Raw genomic sequence first — 15903 nt, 5'->3', positions numbered from 1 at the left:
ACTTGCGTAAGAGCCTTCTATATTTCCATAAAGTCGTAATTACGGAGGCCTGCCATGGGCCTTAGCTCATTAGAGTGGTATCTGCCTCTGGGCCCCAGGGTGGGCTGGCCGGCACGGGGAGGTGGGGGAGACTGGACAAGGCCAGGCCACTCATGGTGTTCTCTGCATCCCCAGCCCCACGGGTCCCTCTTCCTCTCCCCAGCTAGGAGATGAGAACCCAGACTTGACCTCAACCTTGATGGACTACCCCACCCCAGGTGTGCTGGTTCTAAAGCTAGAGGGAAAGGCCAGGCACTCAGGTTTTCAGCTTGGGCTGTCCTGGGCCACCCCTGGGGGCAGAGGCCACAGCGGGAAGGGCTTGAGCTGAAGGTGTTTTTATGGGGAAAATAAGTCAGTCCTGTGGAAGGAGTAACAATCCCTCACATCAGCGAATCTCAACCTCTTCCTGGAGGGATCCTGGGGGTCATTCAAGCCAAAGATTCTTAATCCTTTGGGGATCTTAGATTCTCTGAAGAGCAAGTGAAAGCTCTGACTCTTCCCAGAAAGCGCTTATGCTCCAAATTTTACATAGTTTCAAGGGGTTCACAAACTTCCTAAAGCTTCCCTGCAAGCCCAAGGTTAAGAATTCTTAATAACAACAACTATTATTGCCCCATTTTAACCCAACTCCCCATTTCAACCTTTTCTAGTCCAATTCTGCCCATCTAAAAAGAAGGAAATGAATGTCCCTCCAGAGAACAGCTCTCTGCCCCAAATCGAAGAACTGGAAAAAAAAAAAAAAAAAAAAGGCAGACTGGGATGAGGACCAGACTCTGAGTGTGCTGGACACTGTGCCCCCGGCAGATTTAAGTCATTGGCCATCCCTCCGGCCCTGGGCTCCCGAGAGCCCAGTGCCCACTCTCATTCTGGCAGTCCTCCTACCAAGAGGCACTCCAGGAGTTGTATTTTGGCTTCTGGTCTAGGGGGTTCTTTTGAGAGTGGGACTGCCATTTATCCTCTCCTGGCACCTTGACCCTTGTTATTTCAGCCACGGCACCTGAGATGGGACAATGTTCCTCTTCCAGGAGAAGCTAGTCCGGTGCTCCGGCCCTGTCCCTGAGCTACTGCAGTAGGAGTTGTTGGCGCTGAGACAATGACTCAGACTTAATGTATGAAAGGCTTCTCTGAAACGCTTCCAGGGAGGACATCCAGAGGTCATGGCATCCAGCCCCCTGGCCTCCTCCATATTTGCCCCACCTCAGGCTTCTGGTGCCGAGACCAGATGGGTCCAGGACGCACCAGCTTTCCTGGCTTGCCTTGGTCACTGGTACCACGGATGCCCCTGGGAATTCTTCCTCTTGTCTCATCAGAACCCTTTTCTGGGTTGACTCCCCCATGAAACAACAGGCTCCCAATGACTCAGGAAAGTGAGGGGAACGACGCTGTCTCTTCTCTCAGCCTCAGGAAAAGCACTGGGAAGGAACACATATCCCAAAAGAAAGGAGGCAAAGAAGAACATTAACTTTCCCTGCTTGTCTTCCCTGGGCTAACTCATTCATTCTCCTAACACTGCCCTATGTCCGTTTTGCTGATGAAGAAGTCAAGGCTCTAAAGGGTTTAGTTACTCACCCAAGGTCAGTTAATTAGTGACTATACAGGTACTGGATTCTAAGGAACCCAGAGTTTCTGCCATGTGGGAGAAACAGGGGGACCTCCCCAGGAGGTCTCTAAATGCAGAAGGCCTTCATTGCTCCAGTCCAGGATAGATGGGGGGAGGAGGCTGACAACTCTATCTCAGGGTGCTCCAAGCATTTCCACATCTCAGTTGGCCAGGGAGGGGATTTTGGGGTGCCCTGAGCTGGGCAAGAGGGAGGAGGGCAGCCCTCCGAGGAGATTGGGAGAAGGCTGGTCATGAGTGGGCCTTTGGGGAGACTGGTTTAAGGACTAAGGCCAGGTTCTCTTGCAGCTCCTTTCAGGAAAGCTAGCTCTCAGCGTCTGTGGCTGCAGTGGGTGGATCTGGAGGGGAGGGGACTAAGCCCCCACAGTCACGAACCCTCACATCTGTCCTTGTCCTACTTCTGTCACTGGCAAGTAAATCTCTATTCTTGGACACAGTAACCTGAGCGGTCCTCCCATGGTGAGCTCATCCTTGGGAGGACAGAGATCGCATGGATGGCTATGTGCATGGGCAGACACAGGGTTCAGCCCCTCTTCCAGGGCTGCCATAAAGGCAGTACCTTCCTGAGGTCCCCCCGCCCCCACCTTATCACCCACAGCAGATGAGGAGGAAGGAGACTTAGACCCAGAAGTCTCTCCACCCCCACCAAGGAAAGAAGTCTCTCAACTCCCAACTTACCTCTCTTTCCTTGGACTGGCCAAGAGATGAAGCTAGACCTTTTGGTCAGGATGGGAGGTGAGGGAGGAGGACTTGGGGAAATAGAAGGTACACACACACACACACACACACACACACACACACACACGCATTAGAAGAGATACCTTCAGACAAGTGGGCAGAAGACACCTTGGAGGGCAAGAACCTGCTTGCCCCTCCCCCGTTCCCTACCCCCTGATCTGCGGCCGGTTCTGTAGGAGGGGGCGTGTCCTGGAGAAGGCTAGAGGACCTCAGGTGCTGGGACTGAGGCCACTTCTCTCTTTTCTGCTGAAGTCCAGACAAGACTGGAAAGTGACACAATGGCCAGCTTTTCATCCACAAAAAAGCAGCTTGTCAGGCCTGGCCTTTGACACATGATGTTAAGTCGTCCCTTCTCTGCTTGAGGAAATCACTACCTCACAGTCCAGGGGTACGTGTGTTTGGGGAGCCTCTCTTCAGGGCAGAGAGACACCCAGGTACTGAATGGGGCAGAAGGGTCCCCCATTCTTCCTCCACCTCTGTCAGGAAGTCCTCATTTGGATTCCACTCTCGGCTATCCTCCTGCAGATGTAACCTATTTCTATTCCCCACCCCACCCCCCAACCTTATCCAGACTCTGATATGACCTCTGGAGCCATCCCTCAACCTTGTCACGCCACCCATTCCAGGTTTTTCAATGTAACACGGCCCCCTCCACGTCTCTCCCTTCCAAGCCCCGCCCCATCTTGTCGAGCCCTCCGAGGCCCCGCCCCCTTCGCCCTCGTTGCCACCGCGGTAGCCAATAGCTGAGAAGCTGATTTGCATAGCGGCGCGGGGGAGCGGCGGAGGGCAGGGGGAGGAACCACGCGACCTCCTAAATCAAAGTTGGGAGGCGAGGACTGGGCGGAGGGGGCCTCGGGGTGCGGGGCTGGGGCCCGCGGGGAGGAGGGGGAAGATGGGGGGCGGGCTCAGAGGGCGGCGGAGGTGGCCGGACCAGGACAGCTCCACGGCTCCCTCCCTCCGCTCATCCCCGCGTCCCCACTTCCCTCCTCCCCTGACTCCGAGCAGCATCCTCTGCGGACCCTCGGTCCTCACTCCCGGGGTCGTCCCGCTCCCATCGCTCCGTGCAATTACCACCCCTCCCCGGCCACCCCGGGAACTTTCTCCGCCCGCGCACGGGAGTGAGGGGTGGCTCTGTCTGGGCGGGTTTTTCCTGGGGTTCCTTGGGTGGCAGTCTTCGGAGAAGGGCGTCAGGGTCCCAGAGAGACGCCCGCGCCCCGCAGCCTGCCCCCCAGCGGGAGGACCGTCGGGTCTCGGCGTCCTCGCGGCCCTTCTCCCCCAACCATGACCGAAATGAGCGAGAAGGAGAGCGAACCGGATGACGCGGCCACCCACACCGCCCCGGGGACCGTGTCCGTCCTCCAAGAAACCAAGGTAACTCGGGAGGGCGCGAGGCCTGGACCCCTCCCTGTCCGAGGCGCCCCCGGGCCGGACGCCCGGCCCCGGCCTCGGTCGCCACCACGGGTCCGGCTGCCCTGGGGTCACCGTGTCGGGGCAGGTGTGATTCTCAAGGCTCCGCGCGGGGGGAGTGGGTTCGCGACGGCGGGCCGCCAGGAGCCCCCAGCGCACCAGCACGACACGCCCTTGCGCGCGTGACGAGCAGGCGCACCCCCAGACCCTCCGGGGGGCTGGGAACCCGGCTCCGTTGGAGGGAAGCGGCGCGGCGCGGGCGGGGGAGTGTGCGGCCGTGTGTAGCGGGTGTACGCGCCGGTGTGCTGCGTGCGAGGCGCATCCCCGTGGAGTCCGCCGGGTCTCGGGGTGCAGCTCAGCCTGTCCCCCTCTCTCTGCCCGTGTCTCTCGGCACCTGTCTCTGCAACCCGGCTGTCTCTGTCTTGGTATCTCTCTGGGCGCGCCTCTCCCGCGTTCTCGGGGCTCCTCTACGTGTTTACCTCCGAGTCTCTCCGACCCGCCGCAGTCCTGCATTCCCCCCTCCCGCCCGGGTTGGTCTGGGGACGCGAGGCCGCGGCCCAGGGGTGCGCAGCGTCCGGGTCCCCGCCGGGGGCTGCGGCAGCGCGGGCCGGCGCGGGCGGGGGCGAGGGGGCTGTGGCTGCGGCTCCGCGCCGGAGAGACAGGCTGCTCTCACCCCCACCCCGGGATCTGGACGAGGGTGGGGTGGGATAGGGCGGGTAACAAGCAAAAAAAGAGAAGTCATCGTAATTAATGAATGTCATAATTAACCCTAATTATGTATGATCGTTACTCCTGCGGGAGCCACAGGGAATAAATTATTCCCCAGTGAAGTCAGGCGGAGCCCAGACTCCTGGCGCTGAAGCGGGGGGAGGGCGTCGCTCACATTCAACGCCCCCCCCCCCCACCCCCACCCCCACCCCCGCCTCTAATCTGTCTGCTCCCTTCCCAAAGTTCTAGGTGCTCACAGCTGACCCGCAAGAAGTTCTGCGGGAAGCAACCTGAGCCGGCCTGGGGATGGGGAGAGAAGAAGCTCTGCCCCATCGCCAGACTTCAGGCCAAGACCTCCCCTCTCCCTCCCGCCGGGTATTCTGTTTCCGCCCTGCTCCTGTTACCCAGATGAGGGAGGCAGTGAGGACCAGGCATCCATGGGGTCTTTGGCTCCCCCTGGTATCTCTAGTTCATCTGGAGTTCTCTCCAATGCCCATCTTCCTCCTCATTCTGTCTTGACCCCTCCCCCTGCCCCAGGATATAAGGTTAATTCAAGGTCAAGGTCATCAAGGGAGTGACCAGGGGCAGGTGAGTAAAGCCACGGTGGAGTCTGGCTGAGGCACCCCAGGAAGCTCCCCATCCCTAAACCAGAGGGACCCAGTGGGTCTTCAGGTCCAAGTCTTCAGATACACGTTTTTTTAAATTCTTTGTTTTTGTTTTTTTTATCAGATAGACATTTGGCCTTCTCCTGGCCCCTTCTGAGGATGAGACCCCGGGCTCTCGGACCACACAGTTAACTCCCCCTCAGAAAGTCAAGTGTCTACTGGGAAAGGAAAGAGGTGTGGGGCAGGAGGCTAGTGCTTGGGATCTTTGTGACAGCTTCTTTCCAACCGAGGGTCCCAGGAGCTGAGCGCCATCCCGAGGCCCAAGGCCCCTGGACAGACATACGCCATCCCCCTCCTTGCTTCCCAGGGACTAGGGGGTCTGCTTCCCACTCCAAGGCCTGGCAGCTCTGCGCCTCCCTTAGGAGCTCCCCACAAGCACGCAGGCCTGAACGCAGGCAGGGGCCCTGGGCAGTGCTGCCTCAGCAATCAGCAGGCTGCAAGCTCAGCCGTGTGGGGAGGGGGAGGCCTGTGCCTGGCAGGTTTGCTCGGCCCTCCTCCCAGCCCAAGCACCCTCCAATGCCAGTCACCTCTGGGTCTGGGCCTGGGCTATCCCGGGAGCAGGGGGGGAGGTAGAGTGCACATTTGGCCTGGCCGCTCTGTGCCTTTGCGCCCTTCCCCTATGCCACCCCCTTTCCAACAGAGGGTCCTTGGGCTGGGAGGAGGGCCGTGCAAACCTGAAGGACTCGGCCATAACTCAATAATAACATGCTGGGCTGGGGGTCAGGAGGGCAGAGGTGGGCAGAGAGAGGATAATTCAGGACCCTTGCCAGCCTCCTTCCGTTCTCCTCCCCGAACCTGTCTCAAAGAAACTTCTATCTCCAGATTGTAGCAGTGAGGGAGAGGAAAGGAAGAGGGTTGGTTGCTGCCCACCCAGCTCAGTTCGAGGCAGGTACAACAGAGGGGGCTGGGACCCACCAGGCAGTGAAGCCAACATTCCAGGCTTATCTATCCCTGTTTGGGCCCCAAATCCATCCTTCTGCCCACCCTACGGTTGGGTCTCACCCCTGCATACAAGCTACTCAGCTTCCTTGTGTCAGCATCTCCTTTTCCGGGTTCCCATCCCATGCTACCACATAGGGCCCGCAATCACCCCCTTCGGTGCCGTCTTTGGGAAGACCCTGCCATGCCAGCTCTGCCATCTGAGTCAGCTTGTGCCAAGTCCACCAACACCCACCGCCAGCTGCTTAGTGCCCTTTCAGGAGCTGGCAGGAAGTGATGAGGTACAACAGGGAATTGAGGAGAGAAGGGACCGTCAAGGGCAGGGGTGGGGAACCTTTCTTCTGCCAAGGGCCATTTGGATATTTATAACATCACTCATGGGCCATACGCAATTATCAACTGAAAAATTAGCCTGCTCTATTTGGTCAAACATTCAATTAACTCGCCCCTAATGCCTTGGCAGGGCCAGGCCAAGTGATTTTGCAGGCCTTATATGGCCCGTGGACCTGACATCCCCACCCCTGGCCTAGGGTATGGGGAAGTGGGGAGGAATTCAGAAGAACAGGGCTGGTGGTTCAGGCTCCAAGCCAGACAAGCTCCAGGTGCATTGGGATGGAACAGGATCCAAGAGAATTGGATCACCAGGGTACATGGCAACTTCTCCCCATGCCAGGGAATGGGTCCTGGAACGTTGCGGGCACCGAAAAGATAGCTGATGGGGAGATGGGGAGAGATCATCTCTGGGAACGAGGAGCCCCAGGAATGGGAATACTTGGCCAGGCTGGGCCAAAATGACATCGTGTAGCCAAGCCGGATGTCTCTGGAGTGAGCAGGCATCAAGCCATTTGCCAGGGGTGACGCTTCCTGCCCTCCAACCACAGCCCTTGACATCTGCCAGCCTCCCCAGGTGGTATCTGGGGCCCACACGCAGCCAGTGAGTTTCAGACAGAGTTGGGGTTGCCCTGGTGCTGGGGAACATTTTGTTCCCGAGGCCTCTGGAACCCCAAGAGGTGGCTCGTGGCTCCGAGGCCAGGGGGCCCCTGGAAAGGAGAATAGGGAGGATTATAGTAATCCTCCTGTGAGGTTGCTATGAAAATAATGGCCTGGGGAGGGGGGACATGATTGATGTCTTAAACTATGTGAAGGACTGATATGTGTATAAGAGGGAGCAGCCCTTTCTGGAGCTGAGGGAGGAACAGGGGCCCGTAGGCAGGAGGCAGGTTTCAGCTCTCTATGGGGAAGCACTGTGAGTGATCGCAGCTGCCCAAAGATGGAGGGCCTGTCCCAAGAGAGGGTGTGCTTCCTGTCACAGAGGTGACCAGCACGGTCAGACCACCATTCTGAGGGGACGTGCAGGGGGCCCGGGTAGGGACTGCTCTACGTAGCCAGTCTTTCAAGTCCCTTCTCGCCTACATTGTATTACTGGCCTGTAGACAAGCCCGTGGAGCAACTGAGGGGCAGAGGTGAGGGCCAAGGCAGGGCACAGCGCGGTAGGAGGCTCCTGCTCACTTGGGCTCAACAGCTACAGCCGCTGGTTCGAGTCCTGGCTCTGCTACTTCCCAGCTGAGGACTCATGAGTGAGGGCCTTCACCCCTATGAGACTCAGTTCCTCGTCTGAAAGGGGGGTCCTTGTCACCACCTCAGAGGGTAGTGCCGGGATTAATGAGATGTTGCAGACACAGTGCTAACTCACTCCCAGCTCACTGACGATGACAGCCCCTTATAGCGATAAGTGTATGTTTTTGCTTTTTGGACCCAGAGCCTTGCATTGCTTAGAGAGCACTTCGTTCTACCTCTTTCCTCTTGGGTGTGGGGGAACTGAGGCTCGGAGAGAGGAAGGGAAGTGACTTGCCTTTAGACAGCAGGTTTAGTTCTGAGACCTCGTGTGTTCTATGTCCCCCGCCGCTGGGCAGTGGTGGGTTCCCTTGGCGCCCTGGGCCTGTGGAAGCCCCCAGAGCCACATTTGGCCCATAGATCCCAGCCGTGTTCTAATTCGTTGTCCCTCTGGCCCTCCGCCTCTGCCTCAGCATGCAGGCATCCCGGGCCCGGGGCCCCGGTTCTCATAGGCACACAAAGAAGCCCACAGCGCTGTCCAGGAAGCTGCATTTGGAAGGAGCTGGGCAGCTCAGTGTGCCAGACACCCCAGGGTTCTGGCTTCACAGCTGGCAGTGGCACACCAGGCCTACCTTGTGCCCAAACATCTCCCTCTCTGTTCCCCTCATCCGTCTCGCTGCCTGCTGACCTCCCCAGGGCTGGAGGGGCCACCACTTCCATCCTCTTGGCACCACCACCAGGCTGGCTGCCATGGCACACAGGCTGCCTGGTGTGCCAGCTGGGAACCCTGGCCAAGTCTTCCTGTCTGAAGCCAGGCTTCTGGCCCCCTTTTTCTATCACTGGTGGAGAGGAGTAGGCCGGGGTAAGGGGGCTCTCAACAGGAGGGGAGTGGGGCAAGGATCTGGGTGGAGAAGATTCCAGGTCTCGCTCTGGGCAGACTCTCAGGAATGGCGCGTTAGGGCGAGCAGTGGAAATGACCCTGGCCTCACTGCAGGATCCACGCTGCGCTCCAAATGGGCTCCATTTAGGATCCCAGCCACTTGCTCATTTATCCAGCAAACACTGACCGGGCATCTGCTGTGTGTGCGGGCCCTGTGTCGAGATGTGAAGCTTCTGCCCCTGCCCTTGGCTGGCTCCCAGTCTCTTGGGAGAATGAGAAGTGAATAACAACATAAACCTGACTGGAGCTCTAATGGAAGTCAGCACTGGGGGCGGCGGGCCCCAGAGGAGGGAGTGGTTCCACTAAATGGAATTCCTGCAGGAGAGACAGCTTCCCGGAAGAGGAAGAGTCCCTGGAAGTCCGGAAGGATAAAGAGGGTATTAATTGGATGAGGAGAGAAGGGGACAGATAAGTCCATAGCTCAGGGGCAGAAAGCACGGATAAGTCCAAGTCCGTAGGCCTGGGTGGTAGGCGGAAGGCCTGGGTTGGAAAGGCAGGTTTGCCCAAGTTGCAGAGTCTCCTGTCTGGAGCAAGGGCTTTTGCTGGGTCCTGAGGAGCCATGAAAAGTTTTGTTTTTGGTTTTTTAAAAATATATTCTTATTGATTTTTTTTTTTATTTTTTTTTTTTTTGCAGAGAGGAAGAGAGAGGGATAGAGAGAAGGATAGAGAGTTAGAAACATGGATGAGAGAGAAACATCCATCAGCTGCCTCCTGCACACCCCCTACTGGGGATGTGCCCGCAACCAGGGTACATGCCCTTGACCGGGAATCGAACCCGGGACCCTTCAGTCCGCAGGCCGACGCTCTATCCACTGAGCCACACCGGTCAGGGCTGAAATATATTCTTATTGATTTCAGAGAGGAAGGGAGAGGGAGAGAGAGATAGCGACATCGATGATGAGAATCATTGATTGGCTGCCTCCTGCACGCTCCCTACTGGGGACCGAGCCCGCAACCCTGGCATGTGCCCTTGGCCGGAATCAAACCTGGGACCCTTCAGTTCGCAGGCAGAGGCTCTCTCCACTGAGCCAAACTGGCTAGGGCCGTGAAAAGTTTTTAGCAAGGCCAGGGATCACCTCCCTGTATGGAAAGCAGATGGAGGCAGCCCGGCTGGTGTGGCTCAGTGGTTGAGAATAGACCCATGAACCAGGAGGTCATGGTTGATTCCTGGTCAGGGCACATGCCCAGGTTGTGGGCTCAATCCCCATTAGGGGGCCTGCAGGAGGCAGCCGATCAATGATTCTCTCTCATCATTGATGTTTCTATCTCTCTCTCCCTCTTCCCTTCCTCTCTCTCAAATCAATAAAAAACATTTTATATATATAGCAGGTAGAGGCAAAGGGTTGTGGCCTCAATCAGACTGGGGGTGCTGTGGCCTGAATTAGGGCAGGGCTGTGCAAGTGATGAGGCGATTGTAGGGGACAGGCCGGAGAGGTGTTTTAGAGGGGAAATCAGCCCTGAGGACAAGGGTTCAGGATGACCACTCCCGCCCTGTTCAAGAACACAGGTGGACAACTGGGACCTGGTATGTTTTGTTTGACCCCCAAAGTATTTTTTAACTCGAGTAAACGGTAGGCCCATACAATGAAACCCTGTGTAGCCATAACAAAGAATGATGGATCTCTTTAAGTATTGGTATGGAATGATTTCCAAGATTTACTGTTAAGTGAAAAAAGCAAGGTACAGGAAAAATAGTATACTACCATTTCTGCAAAGGGAAAAAAAAAATGAAGCCTTTTAAATGTGTTCCTATTCAATTTCCCATAAAAGTCTAGATTTCTTTTGAAAATTGAAAAACCTGACCATGCTGGGTGGCCTCCGTTGGCTAGAGGACACCAGCAGCGGCTCCCTAGCTGTTCAGTTGGCCACGGTCCCCACCACCCCTCATTAGGCGCCTGCCCAGCCCGAACTCCTTTGCTCACGGAGGTTCCTGTGGGCATCTGGGGTTGTGACCCACCTTCTGGAACTTGGCAGCCTTTCTCTTAGTACTTCATCTCACCTCTGGCCCTCAGCCTTCGGCGCCGCTGACCAACAGAGCTATCCTGGGGGGGGGGCGGGGGCGGCACCCTCTTGGACTTCCACTCACAGTCCCTCTTCCTCTCTCAGCTCCAGCGGTTCAAGCGCTCGCTTTCCCTCAAGACCATCCTCCGAAGTAAGAGCGTGGAGAACTTCTTCCTCCGCTCAGGCTCTGAGCTCAAGTGCCCCACCGAGGTGCTGCTGACCCCGCCGACCCCGCTGCCCCCTTCCTCCCCACCACGGGCATCCACAGATAGGGGCCTGCCCACCCCGGCACCCTCCCCCTGCCCAGTCCCACGTCCCCTGGCATCTCTCAAGCCAGTGAGGCTGCACAGCTTCCAGGAACATGTCTTCAAGCGAGCCAACCCCTGTGAGCTGTGCCACCAGTTCATTGTAGGTAGGTGCCTGAGGCGGGCAAGGTGATGGGCCAGGGTGGGCATGGGGATTGGCCTGTGGAACTTCCTGATAGTCATGGCTCCCAGTTCTAACTGTGCCCCTCACCCCGGGCAGACAAATGAGCACTGTTGGGGTGGGGGTTGCCCAGTCTTGCTGTGTTTACTAACAACTCAGGCTTCAGTTCCAGTTCACGCCCTGACTGGACGAGGGGTAGATGCTAGTCCTGGAGACTGGTCCCCTCCCCTCTCCTCACCCCCTAACCTGCCTCCTTTGCTTCATTGCCCATGGGTGTGTCCTCTCTTGATCAACCTCTTTTTTTGAACCCAAATTCCTCCCAGGGAACTCCAAGCAGGGCCTGCGGTGTAAGACATGCAAAGTCAGTGTCCACCTCTGGTGCTCCGAGGAGATCTCCCACCAGCAATGCCCAGTCAAGACGGTGAGTGGAGGTGGCAGGCGGAGCGCCCCCAGAACCCGCATGTGGGGGGATGAGTACCCCTCAGGGCTGGTTCCCCATGTGGAGTTGAGGAAGATCAATTACTCCATGGGCTATGGCATCCTCATGCCCTCTCTCTGCCCCCTCTTGCCGTAGTCCTCCTCCTTCCGTCGCAACTTCAGCTCCCCCCTCCTGGTGCATGAGCCGCCACCAGCCTGTGCCACAATCAGAGAGTCCCCACCCACTGGTGAGTATCCCCTGTTGCTCCTGATCCCACTGTGGGGTGTTGAGAAACCCACGCCTTCCTCATATGGACACCTGTGTCACACTGCTACCACTTCCCTTCTGTGGATGCTCCTGTCCTGAAGGTAGGGTTCCTTCATGCACTCATCCTTCAACAAAAACTTTACTGAGCACCCACTCAGTGCCAGACATGGTGCCAGCCACAGGGACATAGCACTAAAGAAGATGAAGTTCATGGTCCGTAAGGAAGCTAGACATGAAATAGATAATCACACCAATTATCAATTAATCACCATTCAGATGAATGCCTAAAACAAGGATAGGAAATAAAGAGAGGAGAAAGCAGCCACCGTCCTCAACCATGGAGACTGGGAGAGGGTGGGGAGTTAGTCCACTGAGGCTCCGGGGAAGGCGAGTGTGGGCAGAGGGTGTGACCTGAGGCGGGCAGGGGCAGTTAAAGAAAGGACAGCATGGCTGGGACTCAGGGAGGGAGAGTGAGAGGGTGTGGCAGGACCATGGGCCCAGGGCCTTGGGGTCCATTTTATGATTGTTCTTTGGACTTTATTCTAAGGACAATTGTTGTGTTTTCACAAGGGCATTCTGGCTGCTGTGTGGATTGGAGGGGCCACAGTGGAAGCAGAGAGCGTAGTTGGAAGGTTGTGGTGGTCGCCAAGAGAGAGTCTGGGAGCTTGGGGCAGACTGGTAGCGGTGGAGATGGAGGGAAGCGGGCAGATTCTAGAACATTCGGGAGGTAGGACTAAGTGACGGAGTGATATGGGCAGTGAGGAGAGTGAGGGGTCAAGGATGCCACAGGTTTCTGCATGGGCTCCGTGGGAGGACCGGGGCTCTCCCTGTGATGGGGGAGAATGGGGAGGGCAGATGAGGGGAGACCAGAGTTTAGCCTCCAGGATGCTGAGCGGTGGGGCCGCCGGGGCTGAGATCCAGGGCTGCAGGGCCGAGCGAGGCTGGCTGGGTGCCTGGCCTTGAGGGTGGACCGTTGGCAGGCGCCAGCGGGAAGGTGGACCCCATCTACGAGACCCTACGCTATGGCACCTCCTTGGCACTGATGAACCGCTCCAGCTTCAGCAGCACCTCCGAGTCCCCCACGCGGAGCCTGGTATGGTGGGCACCAGAGGGGAGCCTCGGGGGCAGGGGTCTCTGAGGATGAGGGTCCAGGGGCTGAACCCTTCCCTCCTTCTGTCCCCAGAGTGAGCGGGAGGAGCTGACCGAGGATGGGGAAAGCAGCATCCGGAGCTCTGAGGAGGGCCCTGGCGACAATGGTGAGTGGAGGTTAAGGACCAGGGGCAGGAAGGGATCACAGTGCCCAGTGCGGTGGCTTCCTGCTGCCTCACACCCTGTCTCCCGCCCCCACCCCCACCCCCACCCCTGCCCCTGGCATCTGCAGTGTTCACAGCCCCGGCAGAGAGCGAAGGGTCAGGACCAGAGGAGAAGAGCCCTGGGCAGCAGGTGAGGTGATGCTGGCGCCAGCCCCAGTAGGCCAGGTGGGACAGGAATGTCACTTCTCCTTGTCACTGACCCACAGGTGGGTGAGAACAGGGGAGTGGAAGTATCACTACTCCATCATTTATTCTCAGCCTACCGTCTACAGCGGTGGGCGATGCTAGGGGGAGTGGTCACAGGAGGCAGGGGCATTACCCCTCCCACCACTGACCCAATGCCTATTGCTCCCACTCCTGTGTCCACAAGGGTGGGCCGTTTCAGGGTGCAGAAGGCAGCAGAGTATCCCCCTTCTCCATCCTGGCCCAGTCCCCGCTGGAGTGTGTGAGCACAGCAGAAAGGAGAGGCTGACCTCTCCTTATCCTTGACCCAGGAGCCTTGTGTCCCACCTCCCAGCCCCCCCTCCCCCAGGTAGCAAGGTCAAGGCCAGTAGGTGGAGTGAAGAGGGTATGGCCCTCCCATCACTGACCCAGAGCTCTCCCACAGGCCCCCAAACACCCGCTGCGGAAGGACGTGGGACCCATGTACTCCTATGTTGCGCTCTACAAGTTCCTGCCCCAGGAGAACAACGACCTGGCTCTACAGTAAGTCGTCTTTGTGCCCAGCCCCACCTGGTGGCCACCTGGCTCCAACCTCAGGGCTCTGCACTCCCAGACCTTGGGACAGGAGTGTGAGGGGGCCCTTCAGGAACCTTCTCCTGCATCCTGGAGGCTGCTGAGCGCAGAGAGGAGCGGAGCTGCCCCGGGTCCAAGAGGGAATTGGTGCTGAGGGCATGGCTCCTGCCCCTGCCCCAGCTCTGTCCTGGCGAATGTCTGCTGTCCCCGTGGTCACACAGTGACCTCCTGTTGAGGGCATCAGGAATCCGCCTTCAGCTGAGGGGGGCACGCAGGGGATCTGGGGTCCAGGACTGTGGGGATGCAGAGAGGGCAAGCCCACCCTGCCCCGTATGCTGCCCCAGCTCTCTCCTCCCAGGCCTGGCGATCGGATCATGCTGGTGGATGACTCTAACGAGGACTGGTGGAAGGTGACTTGGCAGGGGGGGAAACGGAGGGACCCTGGTAGGCATGTCACCAACCTCTGCCCCCAACGGGCACTGCCCCACCTTCTCTCCAGGCCCCAAAGCCCACTCCTCCTCCAGCCACTGGCTCTAGCCACGCCTGGGACCAACCCTCAGACCTTGCTCTTGCTTTGACCGCCCCCCACCCCACCCCCAGCCGCCTCAGCTCTGTCCCTCTGCCCACCTAATGCCCTTCCCAATGCAGAAGCCACCGACTGGGGCTTGAATACAGAGAACCAGAACCTGGCATGGCTCTAAGTGGTCCCTGGGTCTAGAGAAGGCCGTGAGGGGTGGCACTGGTGCTCACGCCAGCCTCATCCCCAGGGCAAGATAGGCGACCGGGTTGGCTTCTTCCCAGCCAACTTTGTGCAGCGGGTGAGGCCCGGCGAGAACGTTTGGCGCTGCTGCCAACCCTTCCCCGGGAATAAGGAGCAGGGTTACCTGAGCCTCAAGGAGAACCAGGTGAGTGCCTGGGCCCTGCAGCGGTCCCAGGAGGCGGGACTGCAGGGCCCTCTAGTCCTCTCCTGCGGGGACTTGGGGTTGGTGGCCACAGGCAGGGGGCTGCATTACCTGAGAGGCAGCTTTGGGGAGAAGAGGAGCACTGGATTAGGAGTCCAGAGGCTCGGGTTTGAATGGTGGCTCTGCCTCTGGCTTGTGTGACCTCAGCCAAGTTCGTTTCCCTCTGAGATATGGGAGAGGGGCTGCGTGAGGTAGACCCGCTGATCTCCAAGTCAGCCCAGAGTGCGGCTCTGTGTCTGCTGACGTCCTGGTCTTGCTGCTGCACCCCGTACCCTCATGGGATCTGCTCCCAGCACCCCAGCTGAGGTCTCCAGCCACATCTGATGCCAGTTTCCTCATTCCCTGGAGCGGGCCCCCTGGGAGCCATCGGCAGGACTCGGGGCCAGGGCTGCAGGCAGGGCCAGGCCTTAGCTCCATGTCTCTCTGGCTCAGATCTGTGTGGGCGTGGGCAGGAGCAAGGATGCTGACGGCTTCATCCGCGTCAGCAGCGGCAAGAAGCGGGGCCTGGTGCCAGCCGACGCCCTGACCGAGATCTGAGAGGAGCCAAGAGAAGCCAGATGCCACCCCTGCCTTTGCCTGGCCCTCGCTTCTGGTCCTGGGGGGGGGGGGCGGGGAGCAGGCATCTGCCCACACTCTTCCTCCCTCTGCCTCTCTCCCAGCGGCCATTCGCCATGGCTTGGGAGGCTTCTGCACTGAGGAAGCTTTAATTTCTTGGGTCCGAGGGTGTCCAGAAAGATGTGCTCCTCTGGGACTTGGGGGTGGGGGAGGAGGAGAGGATGGGGGGGATGGGGAAGCTCCAGGTAGAACCATCCCGTGCCCAGGCACCCCCAGTCCAGTTGCCGTGCTGAGTCCAGCCCTGAGGGGCATTCTCGGGGGAACGTCCCTGCTGCTCCTTGCCCCAGAGCCTCCCTGTGCCCACACCAGCTTTGCATGACTGACACCCCCTCTCCCACGGAGCCTCTGCTTGGGTCTGATTGTGTGCGGCCCGGCCACGCTGCCCCGTGGAGGTGAGTGCCTTCCCGGCCTCTCAGCCCTCGGCCCCACAGTGCTGCTCTGTGTCGGCTGACAGGAGGGTTGGGAGGGGACGCGGGGCTATGGGAGGGTCCTGAGTCCCTCTCCTGGTCTCACTGCCTCTGTCACTCCATCAATTCTCAGGAAAGTCCTGCAGGAATC

The 15903-nt window shown here is 58.6% G+C and overlaps 1 protein-coding gene across 1 annotated transcript; it reads left to right on the top strand.

Annotated features, from left to right (window-relative positions):
* The first annotated feature begins 3676 nt into the window (after window positions 1-3676).
* STAC2 (SH3 and cysteine rich domain 2) lies at window positions 3677-15311 on the top strand. Its single transcript, XM_054709567.1, has 11 exons — window positions 3677-3766; window positions 10715-11021; window positions 11359-11456; window positions 11610-11700; window positions 12701-12813; window positions 12904-12975; window positions 13092-13163; window positions 13641-13738; window positions 14127-14178; window positions 14536-14673; window positions 15163-15311. Exons 1-11 carry the CDS (start codon window positions 3677-3679, stop codon window positions 15265-15267), a joined length of 1236 nt encoding a protein of 411 aa, XP_054565542.1. The 3' UTR covers window positions 15268-15311.
* The last annotated feature ends 592 nt before the right edge of the window (window positions 15312-15903 follow it).

Source organism: Eptesicus fuscus, chromosome 20 (assembly GCF_027574615.1).
Source record: "Eptesicus fuscus isolate TK198812 chromosome 20, DD_ASM_mEF_20220401, whole genome shotgun sequence".
Classification (NCBI taxonomy): domain Eukaryota; kingdom Metazoa; phylum Chordata; class Mammalia; order Chiroptera; family Vespertilionidae; genus Eptesicus; species Eptesicus fuscus.
This window is presented reverse-complemented; position numbering and strand designations above follow the sequence as displayed.